Genomic DNA, 12,926 nt, shown 5'->3' with positions numbered 1-12,926 from the left:
GTGAAATGATGACACCTCATGGACACTCTGTTTCAAGCTGATTCTCACAGAAACTTCTGGTTTTGATTCCCCTCTCAGATGGTTGGAATAAAAAGGACAGTTATACATATTTCAGGGACCAGGGACTTTACAAAGGGACTTAAGAATAAAGAGGTATGAACCTTTGAACTAAACAAAGGTCCATCACCCACATTTCATATGAGATGTGCTGTGTACTCCTTGTAAAGATTGATGTAGAGGGATGATAGAGAGGAACCAGCATGGCTGTGCAGACAGGTTGTCTGAGTGATGTCTGCATGTCCCATGACCCTCATCTTCCTTGTTCCTATACCTCTAACCCCCATAGTACTTGTTGGCAGCAGAGGTCTGCAGAAAAGCCTCCACAACCCTGTCCATCTGTGGGCTGCTTTGAATTGAACCAGAGGCTCATAACAACAGGCCGTATCAGTTGCATTAAGTTGATGAAAGTGCTTGGCAGACACAGGCACTTGTGCTCTCACAATGCGAGATGAAAGAGCAACGTGGCGGCGGCACCTCTCCTGGTTGTCAGAGAATCCGCCTTTGCTCTCAGCAAAGGTCAACAAAAGACCAAATAATACGAGAGTGAAAGCAATCAAAAGCTTCTCTGCCAAATGATCTCTAATTGGCCCTTTCTTCCTCGTGGATCAGTCGTATGATTTTGGTGGCGACGGCAGACTTACCCACAATTCTGCCTCTAAAAGCTTCTTTTGAAAGTGGACTACTTGAAAGAAGTGACCATTATCTAAACTACAATTGTCTGCGGGGGAGAAAAAAAATAACTAAAGAACAAAAATATCCCCATTGCTGAATTACATCAAAAGCAACACATAATTGAGTTGTATTTATCAAATAAGGAATAATACCTCTGTCAAATGGAGCACATGACTTCTGTCTAAAAAGCACGCTTCTGAGAATCAGACGTGAAAAAATATACATAAATAATTCTCTCATGTGATCTAAATGTGACAGCACCTTGGTTTCATTTATCAATGCTACTCGCTCGGTTACTTAAATTATTGTGATTGTGGATGCCATCCTTTCTTTAACTATCAAAACCAACTACAAGCTTTGCCCTCGCCTCGGCGCTGAAGAGGTGCGCGTTTCATTACATATACCATTTGAGGAACACTCCACTTTTGGAACGAAGTGGAGACAGAAACTGACAGTATTGTTCTAGTATCAGTAAAAGAAAACAACATCAGGAGGAAAAAAAGCAAACAAACAAAAGCTTTGGCGCTGAGGAGCTGTTCCACAGATGATAGGAATAAAAGTAAAAAAGCAAAGTGATCAATGCTGTTCTGGAATTTGATAACACGTTGCTCATATCTGAGACAAATGATGGAAATTCTTAAGGAGCGAGGGCCTGCAATATGCCAAATCTGCTCCAAATTAGCCTTCAAGAGCAACTCTCAGTCTGTATATGGAAGGTGCATGCGTAAATAAAGGGCCAGCATAAATTACCTTTGGATGTCAATCGTGATAACACACCCTGTTTTCTTTGTGTTATTGTGTCGCCTATTCGTCTCGCTGGCGGTTGACATGAAATGAAAGCGTTCTCTCTCTAGCACCACCAACAGTACTCAGAGCGCTTTCTGACACTTGAAAACACTACGGGTTGGTGAAACCACAGCTGGGCCCCCACTGATTGGCTCGTGTGCAGGCTGCCACTAAACTTTCACTGCTTGGAGGAGTTGTCTGCGCCGGGACAGGTGGTGTTTATGCAGATGAATAAACACATTACTGTGCGCTCTTCCTTTTGGTTTAAACATTAGCGTTTCAAATGTGACAAATCAGATGTTCATCTCCTGCTATATGCAGCCATTGTGCACGCCGCTGCCAGACCTTTGTATATGAATTCCCCAGGGCGTTGATGTGTGTACATCCAGAGCCTATGGAGGACAGAGACATTCTCAGACTCCCAGATATTCAGGGAATGCTCTTTAAATTCTATCGTTCAAAACATCTAAATGTTCCTTAGTTAACATTCTGTACGTCTGACATCCCAGCGGTTGCTCCAGGCTGGATCTGCAGTACAGGCCAGCTAGGATGTAGGTTTCACTGGAGACTTGGCTGCCGGCTCCTAACAAGGAACCGCGAAACACCACGCAATCATCTCCTTATTATCACACATATGTTCGATTATAATTGGGCCTCACTGCGGTCATTTGAGAGGAATGAATAACTGACAGTGAACAGTGAAGTGAAGAACCTAAAGGTCACAGAATTAAAGACGCTGCCTGTGTAAGTTGAAATAACTGGTGACATTTATCCTCTTAGGGTAAAATCTAATAGTTATCCTGTCACTATGAATTAATCTGACAAATAACTAGATCATTATTGAAAATCTTTTTATAAAGGAGTCATTCCTTTCCACTGTCACCTCATGTTTGCTTGATAAGCAGAAATCGATATGAAGATTTGATGCAACCTAATGGGTTCTTCATCTGGGCTTTTTTTACTCTTTCTTGTGATTATTAGTACAAATTTCCATTTTATGAATTGGAACTGCACTGAATTGTAGTCAGTTGGATTATAAATGTTTTTAAATGGATTGGATTTAATCAGAATAGAAAGGAATAATAAATGGATTCATTTAAAGTACATTGCACCTGTTTTTTTGTTAAATGGCACGATACCAATAAACTTAATAAAAATGAACTGAAAACATATTTTGCCACTCTTACTGTAAGTCTTTATGCTTTTTAATCTGTTCCACCATCAGGCCAGAAACCAAACATATTCAAGTTTCACATGCCATTAGTCAGAAATACTGGCAATTTGAAAGAGTGGATTAGTGAATATTAGTGAATTCATTATTTATCTGTGAGTACTTTTAAAAATCACGATTTCCTTTGGGCCAAAAACGTGCAAATGTGTCTGATCATGGCTTCACATCAGTGAAAATCAATAAATGATCGTCTAAAAACTTCACTCAGACTTATATTTTCATGTCAAGGCGAGCTATAATGGGACCTGTGTCCTATTTACGCGCGGATAAAAATAGCAGCAAAATTAACCTGTTCGACTATTAACGTTCAGATTCTGCTACAACAACATCAACTGACGCCACAATGTCCCAAATATTGATCATTTTTGCTAAAGCTCGCTTGAAGAGAGCTAACGGATCGGCCAGGACATTTGAGTCCACGACTTTGTGAAACACTTGCTGCACTTGCAGAGAGCTGCTTTAGTTCTGTGCTTTGGGAGAGACACTAAAGTCCCTTTTGTCTGAGTCAACTTGACCTGACCCAGCTGGTTAAGCTGAGGCATTGTGAAAAGCAAATCGCTTCAACTAGAGGGGGTGGCTGTTTTGAATAGATATGGTGAAAATAACCTTATTAAAAAAAACGCACACACACACACACACACACACACATACCAAGAGTTAATGCGGAGAAAGAGCAGTTTTGTCCCTGGCAAGGCTGTTTATTTCAAACTGCCAGTGGAGAGGGCAGATATTTTTCAGTGCTTCATTCTGACACCCTTGCTGATAAAATCCTGTCTCGTCTATTTGCAACGATCTGAACTCTGTATGCACATGAACATAATTGAGATCAGACATTTCCACACGTGCAGCTGGAGTAATTTTATTCTTCAGGGAGGTGACAGTTGAGGAATATGTCCAAACACAACTGCAATCAGCTGCATTTTGGTCCAAATTCTGCAGCGATCAAGCGGTGAGCGTGCCAGATGCAGTGCTGGAAATCCCATCTCCCTGCTCACCAGTCCTGCGCTTATACAAAACAGGTGAATTCTTGTCAGCCTTCTCAGCATCACTCTTTAAAAAGCTGATTTGGGGATAGACTTTTTCCTTCAAATGTAATTCACTGAGCCTCAACTTCCACTGAGCATCCACTCTGTATCCTTGTGGTTCAAAGCAAAAAATCAATCAATATGATAGAAATTACAGCCTTGCACTTGCTTTGCCACATAGGAAAATTAGATTAGGTTCTGCATGTTGTTTGGATGGTTTAACCGCTGCAGAAGTTCTTTGTTAAAGCCATCCCAGCGTGGATCAAACGGGGGCATCACTTCGGAGCGTTAGCTTCAGTCTGCAGCGGCACACTGTTGACCTTTGAAAGATTTGAAAATTAACAACAAATGATTATTCCTTGACTATAAAAGACCAACACGGCCTCGTGGGATAACGCGGCGCTAGTCGAGGCGTTCCCGACAGGTCGGTGGAGACAAACATCAAACACAGAATTATTAACTGCTGGTGGATCCAGACCAGTCCAAACTTGCATGATTGTCTGAAGTGGGCACAGCGCTTGTTTGTGGTCTCGCACTGACAACCCGGTGAGCCCAGAAGGGGGGGCAGCTTTCCCTCCCCACAGACTCACTGCCACCTCCTCATTTCCTGCTGGACTTCACTTTTAGGCTCCCCTCCTCTAATTACTGCGGCATTAGCCATCATTCCTGCTCCTCCAGCAACGGTGATGATCCTCTCCGGCAGCAACCTCATCCTGCCGGTGAACCACGCCGCTAATTGTTCCAGTACATCAATATTACACACGCCTTAAAAAAGAATAAGAGATAAAAAACAAAACGCAAAGGTACGGACCAACTTGACATACTAATGTTCATAAACTCTGGTCTTTGTATTCTTTCATCAACTCTCCTCTTCCCTGTCGTCTCGCTCGTACAGGGTGAAGAACTCAATTTATCCACAAGCATTCCAGCTATCGCTAATTACCCAAAGAGTTCCTCATTAGGCTCTTTCAAATCCAACCTTAGATCAACACTTACTGAGACCTCGGGGAGCCGCGATTCCCAGCAGCGGTTAAACAAACAATCGGTTCAAAGGATCAGGTATTGTACTTTAAGAGGAGTAAAAAAGCAAGGGTAAACAACCGCTCACCTGAAAAGAAAAGACTCCAGTGGTTCTCCATCACAGTTGCCCTGGTTCATAGTTAATTTCACTCAAATTCATTCAGTTTCTCTTGCTACTTAGGGCCATTAAGATGTGACAAGGTTTGACTGCAAGGGTGTTAGCTTCGTCTAGACTGACGCTGAAACAGAAGTCTGTAGCGGAGCTTATGTTCTGTAGATGTCTTAAAGTTGTCAAAGTCATATAAATGATATAAACAAGAGATGAGATTTATGCATGAAAGGGTATTTGTTGCAAATCTAATTTTGGTTTCCCCTCATTAGCCAAGTGCTAGCTGTTGAACTCTGTTGATCATTCGGCCAACTAGCGCTAGCTAACAGCAAACTGCAGCCATGTTTAACTTTATTATTTAGGAATATGCAACATTTGCCCATTTAGATTTCTTTAAATCGCATATGTGCGTAATCTGCTCTGACACGCTAATCCAAATGAGTTTTTATCTTTGCCTTTCTTTTTTAAGGAGAGAAATTATGTCAGACTTTACAAGGTGCTGAAATCTGGAAAGTCGGGATAAAAGGTGGCTTGTGTAGATACCCCTGAATATTTTGCATACATCTGTTTTAGACCATTTGATGTTACAGATGTGGTCAGTTTTGACAGGTACAAAGTTTGGAAATAAGAATATTTCATTACTTTTTCATGTTGGTCAAACAGTCAATAACTGCGTGCTTGAAAAAAGTGGATGTTACGCTGACCTTTGTTTGGCCTTGCAGAGACACATCCCAACTCCCACCCCTCTGTGTTCCTTTGAGAGTCGGTGCTTTACTTTAACAAGTAACAATCCTAATGTGCCATCTTTTCAGTTGCTTCTCAGCCTACATCCTCCTGAGCACACTCTCTTAATGTCAGAGCTGTGCTCTGTGAAACACCACCAGAATCTCAGTCTGTCACTTAGAATATAATGCCGTCAGATCTGTTACTTTAACCTTGAAGCAATTAGCTGTTGCTGAGCCATAATGAATCCTGACATCACTCCGCTGTGATGAAACCCCTAATTGCTCTGTAAAAATTGAAGCTTTTGACATCACTGCTGACAGGTTTTTTTTTTCTTCCTGGTTGTGCGGTCGCATGTGACGGCGCCTGGTTGAAACTTGAAAGGTAGCGGAGCTTCTCTGCCATCAGCTGTCCTGTCACTTGACAAAAAGAGAGAGGGAAACTGGTTGAATTTGCTGAAATGATGAGGCCATTTAAGCTATGATACGCCGCGACTGTATGGCATCATTCAGCTAGGACGGCTGCATATGTCCGTGGAGATATCCAAGGCTCAACCGTGAGGTATAGGCCTTCACAACGATGATGGGTGGATGGAGAACAGCCTCAGTGTCAACACATCTGCCCACTCAGGGCTTTTATCCGCTTAAGTGCAGCATCTTTTTTACTTAGTAAAGCCAGGAAGAACTATTTAGCAAAATGTCCCACCACTAATGTATTATAATCGGGCCATGGAACTACAGAGGACATAGTGTTGCTGTTGCTGTCACTAACTGTCACACACACACACACACACATATATATATATATATATATATATATATATATATATATATATATATATATTCAAACCTTTCTGCGCATAAACAATATTAATATTAAATTAAATGTGTTTAGTTTGTTTGTATAAGCTCAGGTTCTTATGACCTATGAGAAAACTGCAATAAACCTGTAAATGTTTTAACATTTATTTATACTCCATGAGCGAGAATTAAAGCTAAAAATAAAAAAAAGGTTTTTGTTTTGCTTTTGACACATTATTGCGCCTTCTATTAGTTTGGGATGGACATCCCACCATGAGCACTTCCAACTCGACCCATGGACCCGTGAACGCCGCACGGCGTCCTCCCTTATCTGGTCTCCAACCGGCCTGTAAGTTCTGCTTTACAGCTTAAAACATCTGGCTCCTAAACGATTTTCCATCCAAAGCTCCTTCTCAGACCCGGGTTGACGCACACAGACGTGTTACTGATAACAGCGAACAAGATGCGCGCATTTTTTTTTTTTTTTTTTTTTTTAATGGGGGCTGGGGGTTAATTTCTGTTTAGTGAGTGATGTAGGAGATGAGATAACGAGAGGCCAAGGAGAGCAAGTGTTACCTCATTATTGCATTGAAAAAGATATCCTACCATTACATCAGTTGGGAAAAGTGGCAATTAAAGTGCCCAATGAGGTTCCTTGAGGCAAGAAAAGGAAGAAAACGACCCTCAAAAGCCCATCTGTTCTGGATAATATGCGCCATGTTAGAGAAAGTCCTAATCCTCTTTATTCAACTCCAATGCCCTTTTTTGCGTGTTTTCTCAACAATTCCTAAGCTTCAGCAAAATTTTTCGGATTAATAATAATAATAATAATAATAATAATAGTTGTATTAATAATGCAATCCTCAGAACAGCTGTCAGGGGCTTTATACATGTCTCTTTAACTGAATCGTGGAAATAGGCTACATTCTTCAATTTGTCCATCACAAAACACTTGCGACACAATTTAAAAAAATCATAAAGGTTATTTTACTTTCTAGGTGACCAAGCAGGCTGTCCTTGAGCTAAATTTGCCCTTTTAATAACATAAACAAAGACCCGAACTATAACGTTAAAATCGTCACCATAATAATAATAATAATAGACCAAAGCTGAATATTCGCAACTCCTAAAATGTGCTAGCTGGCACGCCGAGACGGCAGCAGCCTATTAATTTGATGCTGCTGTATGATTTAGGCTATTATTAATGAATTGGAAGGAGCCCGAGAAGCCCCCCACCCCCTCCCACCCGCAGAGGGCAATAAATAAATAATGGCGCAGAAGTCATGCATATGAACAACATGCGTCGGTGCTGCTGCGGTAATGGGCCAGAGCTGCAGGGTCAGTATGGTGGGATAATACTGCTCAGCATCCAGGCGGGAGCTGTTTTTACAATCGTTGCTTACAAGGAAGAGAAGGGGTTCAGATTCATCCTCCAACCAACCAACTCCCTCCCCCAGAGTCTGGTGCGGGTTTGGTCCACAAACCCGGAGATTCAATAAGAAATCATTTCACATTTAGTGTAACGCCGTGAACGCTGGATGAAACTGAGGAAAGCAATTTAGTAGGTTTAAAAAGCGCCTGGACGCACCGGCCGTGGAAGGAGATGCTCTGCGTCAGGGGCGCGCACTGCGCATGCAGGTGGCGCACAGCGCACACTTTAACAGTTGGTTAAAGTGTTGAGGAACAGCTCAACTTCAGCTTGAATTTCCTGCTTCCACCGGCCAAGTTACCGTGCCGTGATGTGGTTTGAGCAGTGTGTGTGTAGGCTATGTGTGGACTTGGAATAAAACACAGCAAAGTTGTCTATTTTTCTCCATATCAGTCACAAAAAGAGCAAAAACACTGGAAAAGTTCTTGAAAATACCCTAAATGTGTCTTTGGTCGGTGAGATTCAACGTGGAGCCCTCGCGTTGTATTATTCCAGCAGAGGTCAATTTAGTTAGCCGTAATAATACCACCACAACTAATACTACTACTACTACTATTACTAAAAATAATAATAATAACATTTAAAAAAAATGCCCATATAGGCGCTAATCCACACGGTTTCCCCTCGTCATATTCTCCAGAGTGCGCGCTCAGATGTCAAATAAAATCAAGGTGTTTTAACCAGATTTAATATGAGGCCAGGCTGTGTTTGTTTGACTCTTGAAGCAGCAGTGCATAGAAACTGAGGATGGCCATGAAGAGAAGAACACAGCAAAACTTTCAAGGATGCAGGATTGATGCATTATGGTCAAGAGCGATATTATTTTCACCCCCAAAACTTCCTGTAACAAGTTCACTAGCGGGCTATTGGTTATTGATAATGAGTAGATGTGCACCCCTGACCCCCACCGACCCCCCTCTTTCTTTCTTGGTGGCGTCTTGTCTTGGGGCTCCCTCACGCTGAGAAATTCAGGCTTATTGTCTGCTGGCTCCCAGGGAACAGCTGCTAAGCCAAGGCCGCATTCCCAGTGTACCCACCGCAACCATCACCCCCCCACCAATCAGCTGCTGCGCATCCATATGCATGTCTGCTGGTAAACATAAATATAACGCCGTGCAAAGTTACCTCCACTCGGTTATCATTCAGTCTATTTTGAACAATTTAAAGCCCATATGGTCGAGTAACACATGATTTCCCTTGACCTATTTAAGTCATAAGTAATACACAAAGACAGTAGCCTATATAGTGTAATAGAAAATTAAAATGGTGCTGGCTGTAAACAGCTCCCATAACGCCGTAAACTTAAAGTAAACTCTTATAATTATTAGAAAATAAAATACATTTGAGTAGATTGCAGGTTTTGCATGAGAGTTTGCGTGTCAGGAATTTGGACTCCGGTTCCAATAGAAACGTCTACAATTCAATTGGTATTATTACTTCTTTATTCATTCAGTTCTTCTCCTTCTAATAAACTTTATAAGTTTATTTGCTAATGTAAGTGTATTTGTACAAAAAACAAACAAACAATCAGACTGGAGCAGTCCTGGCGGTCCGCCTGAGCTCGGGGAGAGTCTGTCGGGCTGAGCTTAGGCTGTTCGGGCCTATATTAAATACCTCCTTTAGCGCTTTCTACAAAATGTCTTTTAAAATGTCTCTGTCGTGGTGGTTTAGGGGGAGAGAATACAAGTCCTGTAACGCGGTTCCGCTGCAGTTTCTCCCATCAACAGGCTCCTGGTTCCGCTGCGTAATTGCGCGGCTCACCGCGGGTGCTGCGCGCCGGGCATGGCCCCGGACAGCGGGTTGAGGGCCGGCTGGCCGCCCGGCCCCAGGCCGTGGATCAGCACCCTGGGGACCAGCGGTCTCTGCAGGCCGGGGTGCGGCGTGGAGGGAGTCCGGTACATGCTGCTGTACATGGCCGCGGCCGCCGCGGCCGCCGTCGTGCTGTCCACGGAGCCCAGCAGGCTCGGGTGGTAGAAGTAGGGCGACGGGAACATTCTCTGTAAGGCCGAGTAGTTTCCTGCTTCAGCCAGCAGCTCCAGTCCCACCGCCGTCTGCCTTTTCCATTTCGTCCTGGAAATCAGATCAAAATACACCGGATTAATTATTTAATCCGGTTGCTCGAGTCCCCGAACGCCGCTTTCATTGGTATGCACATGCCTAATGCAAGCCCCGAGTTTATGGCTGAGCTTTAATTAGGCTGCAGAAAAATATATGTATATAGGCTTTATACACCCACTTGTCTCATGTGAAAAATAACGACCCCGTCATCACTATACTGTGTAATTTGAATCAAAACCTTTATGTTAAAGGCTTGCTGGCGAATCAAAAATAGATTTTACAATTAATGTTAGTAGCCTTTAGGCCAAACTTTTAATAGTTAGGTCACCTATGCGAAGCCTGTAATTAAGTAGAGAAAAAAATATGCATTGCAAAAAAAAAAAAAAAAAGGAAATAATGTATTTAGTTTCCTGCAAATAATAAACCTAAAATTAATTGATGAAGATGAAAATGAATGGAAATGTTTTACACTTTTCTTGTTCCTAAAAATCAACCTTGGTGTAAATTAACTGTCTTACTAGGTCCTCACACATTTATTTGGTAAATAAATCGAGGTTTTTCTCTGATTATTTAGAAGTTTATTTCCCCCCCATGCTTTATTTTCCTCTTGCTCACCAGGTCTTTGTGGATTAGAAGTGGCAAGTGGAAAAATCCAAAATATCAGCAGTCAATCAAATGGGAATTAAAGTGGCCCACGGGGCCAAAAGTTTGTGGTTTGTGATTGTTTCTGTGTGCAGCTGATAATAACACTCGCTTACCGTCTGTTTTGGTACCAGGTCTTGACTTGTGTGTCTGTCAGGTTGAGAGCCGCGGCCAGGTCCATGCGGTCCTGCACGCTGAGGTATTTCTGTCGCTCAAAGCTCCTCTCCAGCTGGTTGAGCTGGTGGTCTGTGAAGGCTGTCCGCGCTTTGCGGGGCTTTTTCGAGCGCACCGGTGGGCTGTCTCTGCTGCTGGAGATTTCCCGGTCTCCCTCTTCTGTAGTCCCTTAGCAAAAAATGCACAAGTTGCGGTTAACCATGCCTATAGTGGATTTTATGGCATCATAGAATTTTCTTCTAATTAGATTTCCCAAAACTGGGTCCCAGTTAATAACAATATATTATAGCCAAAATAAGGCGCTCAAACTTTCATCAGTTTAGTTAAAAAAAAATCCCCAGTGCAGGAAAAGTGGCTTATCAAGAAAATACAGTAACAACAACAAAAAAACAACACTTGTATTTGATACCTAAAGTTTGCCAGTTTTCTCCTCTTTCAGAAAACCAGACATCAATATATCAATCCATCTCTATTTGGGGCTGCGTTTTAGAGCGCCATGATCGCCCCTCTAGGAAGAGCAATAATCTCTCTAATTGACCCACTAGGGAGGCCCCGCGCACGGGAGGAATCACCAGGCTTACATCTGTTTTCAAGTCTGTTACACTAATAAAGGACGCTGAAAGAAAGACAAAGAAGCTTACCACCACCATCCCCAACAGCATTATTATTATTGTTATTACTACTATTATTATTATGATTATTATTATTATCATTATTATTATTATTGTTGTTATTATTATGATTATTATTACTATAATTATTATTCTACATATAAAATTCTACTTAATTCCTGGATCTTTTTTACTTTTCCTTTTTTAACCCAATAATAATTTGCCTAAACCTAATTTAAAATGCATTTCATATTAATCTTAAATAAACACACAAAATGTCAGCCACTGTGATTTATTTTAATTTAATTATATTCTATTTTAATTTGCGGGATAAATAACAGGATTTTTCCTCACCGTTGCATTTCATGTCGCTCTGAATGTCGTCTCTTTTGTCCAACTTGCTTCTGTTTTCATCCTGTTCCAACTTGGGCCTGAAGACGTCGGGAGCCGTGGCACTTTCTGGTTTGGGCGTGTGTCGGTGCGGCGAGGACACCGAGGTGCTGTAAGGTGCGCAGGCGGCCAGCGGTTTGCTGTCGCCCAGAATGTCTTTGATGAGGAAGGAGGAGGTGGCGGTCCTGGGAGCGCAGCCGGCCCCGGCCAGCGGCCCCGGCTGCTGGGCTTGCTGGTGCTGCTGCTGGGGAGACAGCTGGCTGTGGTGGTGGTGGTGGTGCTGATGCTGCTCCTGCACCAGGTGCGCCTCGGCGCCGGATCCGTGCTCCATGCTGACCGAGACGGGGGACGAGGGCCCCGTTCCCACGGTGTCTATCTCCGAGCATGACGGCGACGGGGTGGCCCGGCTCCTGAAATCCGCTGTCCTGCTGTCGCCCTGCAGCCGGAAATCTGCGCTCATCAGCGCGGGGTTGCCGGAGTTCGAGGCACTGCAGGATAAAATAGTGTCTATCCCAAAACTCGACCCGCTGGATGCTTCCATGTTAAGAAAGAGAGAATGAGGTCTTCATAACAGCGGAGTGCGCTTCTTCTTCCACCGACGGAAAAAAAACAAAAAAAAAAAATCAACGAGGAAAGTCAGCAAAATAAATTCGAGTTGCAAAAAATAAAAATACAAAAACAAACTGCGGGTTGAAATGAGCCCAAAAATAAAAGAAAATCCACGCTCGCAGGGCTCAGGCTGGCCTCTGTGGTCCCATAAGTTACATTCAGTGAAAATAGGGAAAAAGCTAAGTGTGAGCCTGCGTAGTCCTCGTCCCTTTTTGTGTTTGGATATTGAACTTTGTTAAAAGTTGAGGCATATAGAGAGATATACATGGGGCTGACTCCTCGACATCAGGCTCCCCCTTTTTGCTGCTAATCGCTCCGGTGTTGCTCTACAATGACTTCCTATACTGACGTCACGGCCCACGGCGAGGGGAATTAATATTTTCTCCTTTATAATAAACACTCGACCTCTTTTACTCTCTCCCCGTCTCTGCACCCGCCCATCCGCCTCACCCCCGCTGTCATTGGCTTGGATCCTGGCCGTTTCCACCACCTCACCAATCAGGGAGTTGTTACTTTATCTAGACACTTCGAACCGCACTTTGCATTGAGTTTAGTAGCCCTAGCATTTTTTTAAGGAAAACAACATA

The 12,926-nt window shown here is 42.9% G+C and overlaps 1 protein-coding gene across 2 annotated transcripts; it reads right to left on the bottom strand.

The window, feature by feature from the left end:
* Window positions 1-9,297: 9,297 nt before the first annotated feature.
* barhl2 (BarH-like homeobox 2) lies at window positions 9,298-12,690 on the bottom strand. Of its 2 annotated transcripts, none has more exons than XM_061736998.1 (3): window positions 11,695-12,690; window positions 10,672-10,897; window positions 9,298-9,925 (listed from the first exon to the last, which is right to left on the bottom strand). In XM_061736998.1, exons 1-3 carry the CDS (start codon window positions 12,269-12,271, stop codon window positions 9,613-9,615), a joined length of 1,116 nt encoding a protein of 371 aa, XP_061592982.1. In that variant the 5' UTR covers window positions 12,272-12,690; the 3' UTR covers window positions 9,298-9,612. The 2 variants fall into 2 exon arrangements, with proteins under 2 accessions (XP_061592982.1, XP_061592983.1); XM_061736999.1 differs by having other exon boundaries at window positions 10,672-10,888.
* Window positions 12,691-12,926: the final 236 nt, after the last annotated feature.

Source organism: Cololabis saira, chromosome 13 (assembly GCF_033807715.1).
Source record: "Cololabis saira isolate AMF1-May2022 chromosome 13, fColSai1.1, whole genome shotgun sequence".
NCBI classification, from domain to species: Eukaryota; Metazoa; Chordata; class Actinopteri; order Beloniformes; family Belonidae; genus Cololabis; species Cololabis saira.
The sequence above is the reverse complement of the archived record's forward strand: the minus strand, read 5'-3'. Positions and strand labels throughout refer to the sequence as shown.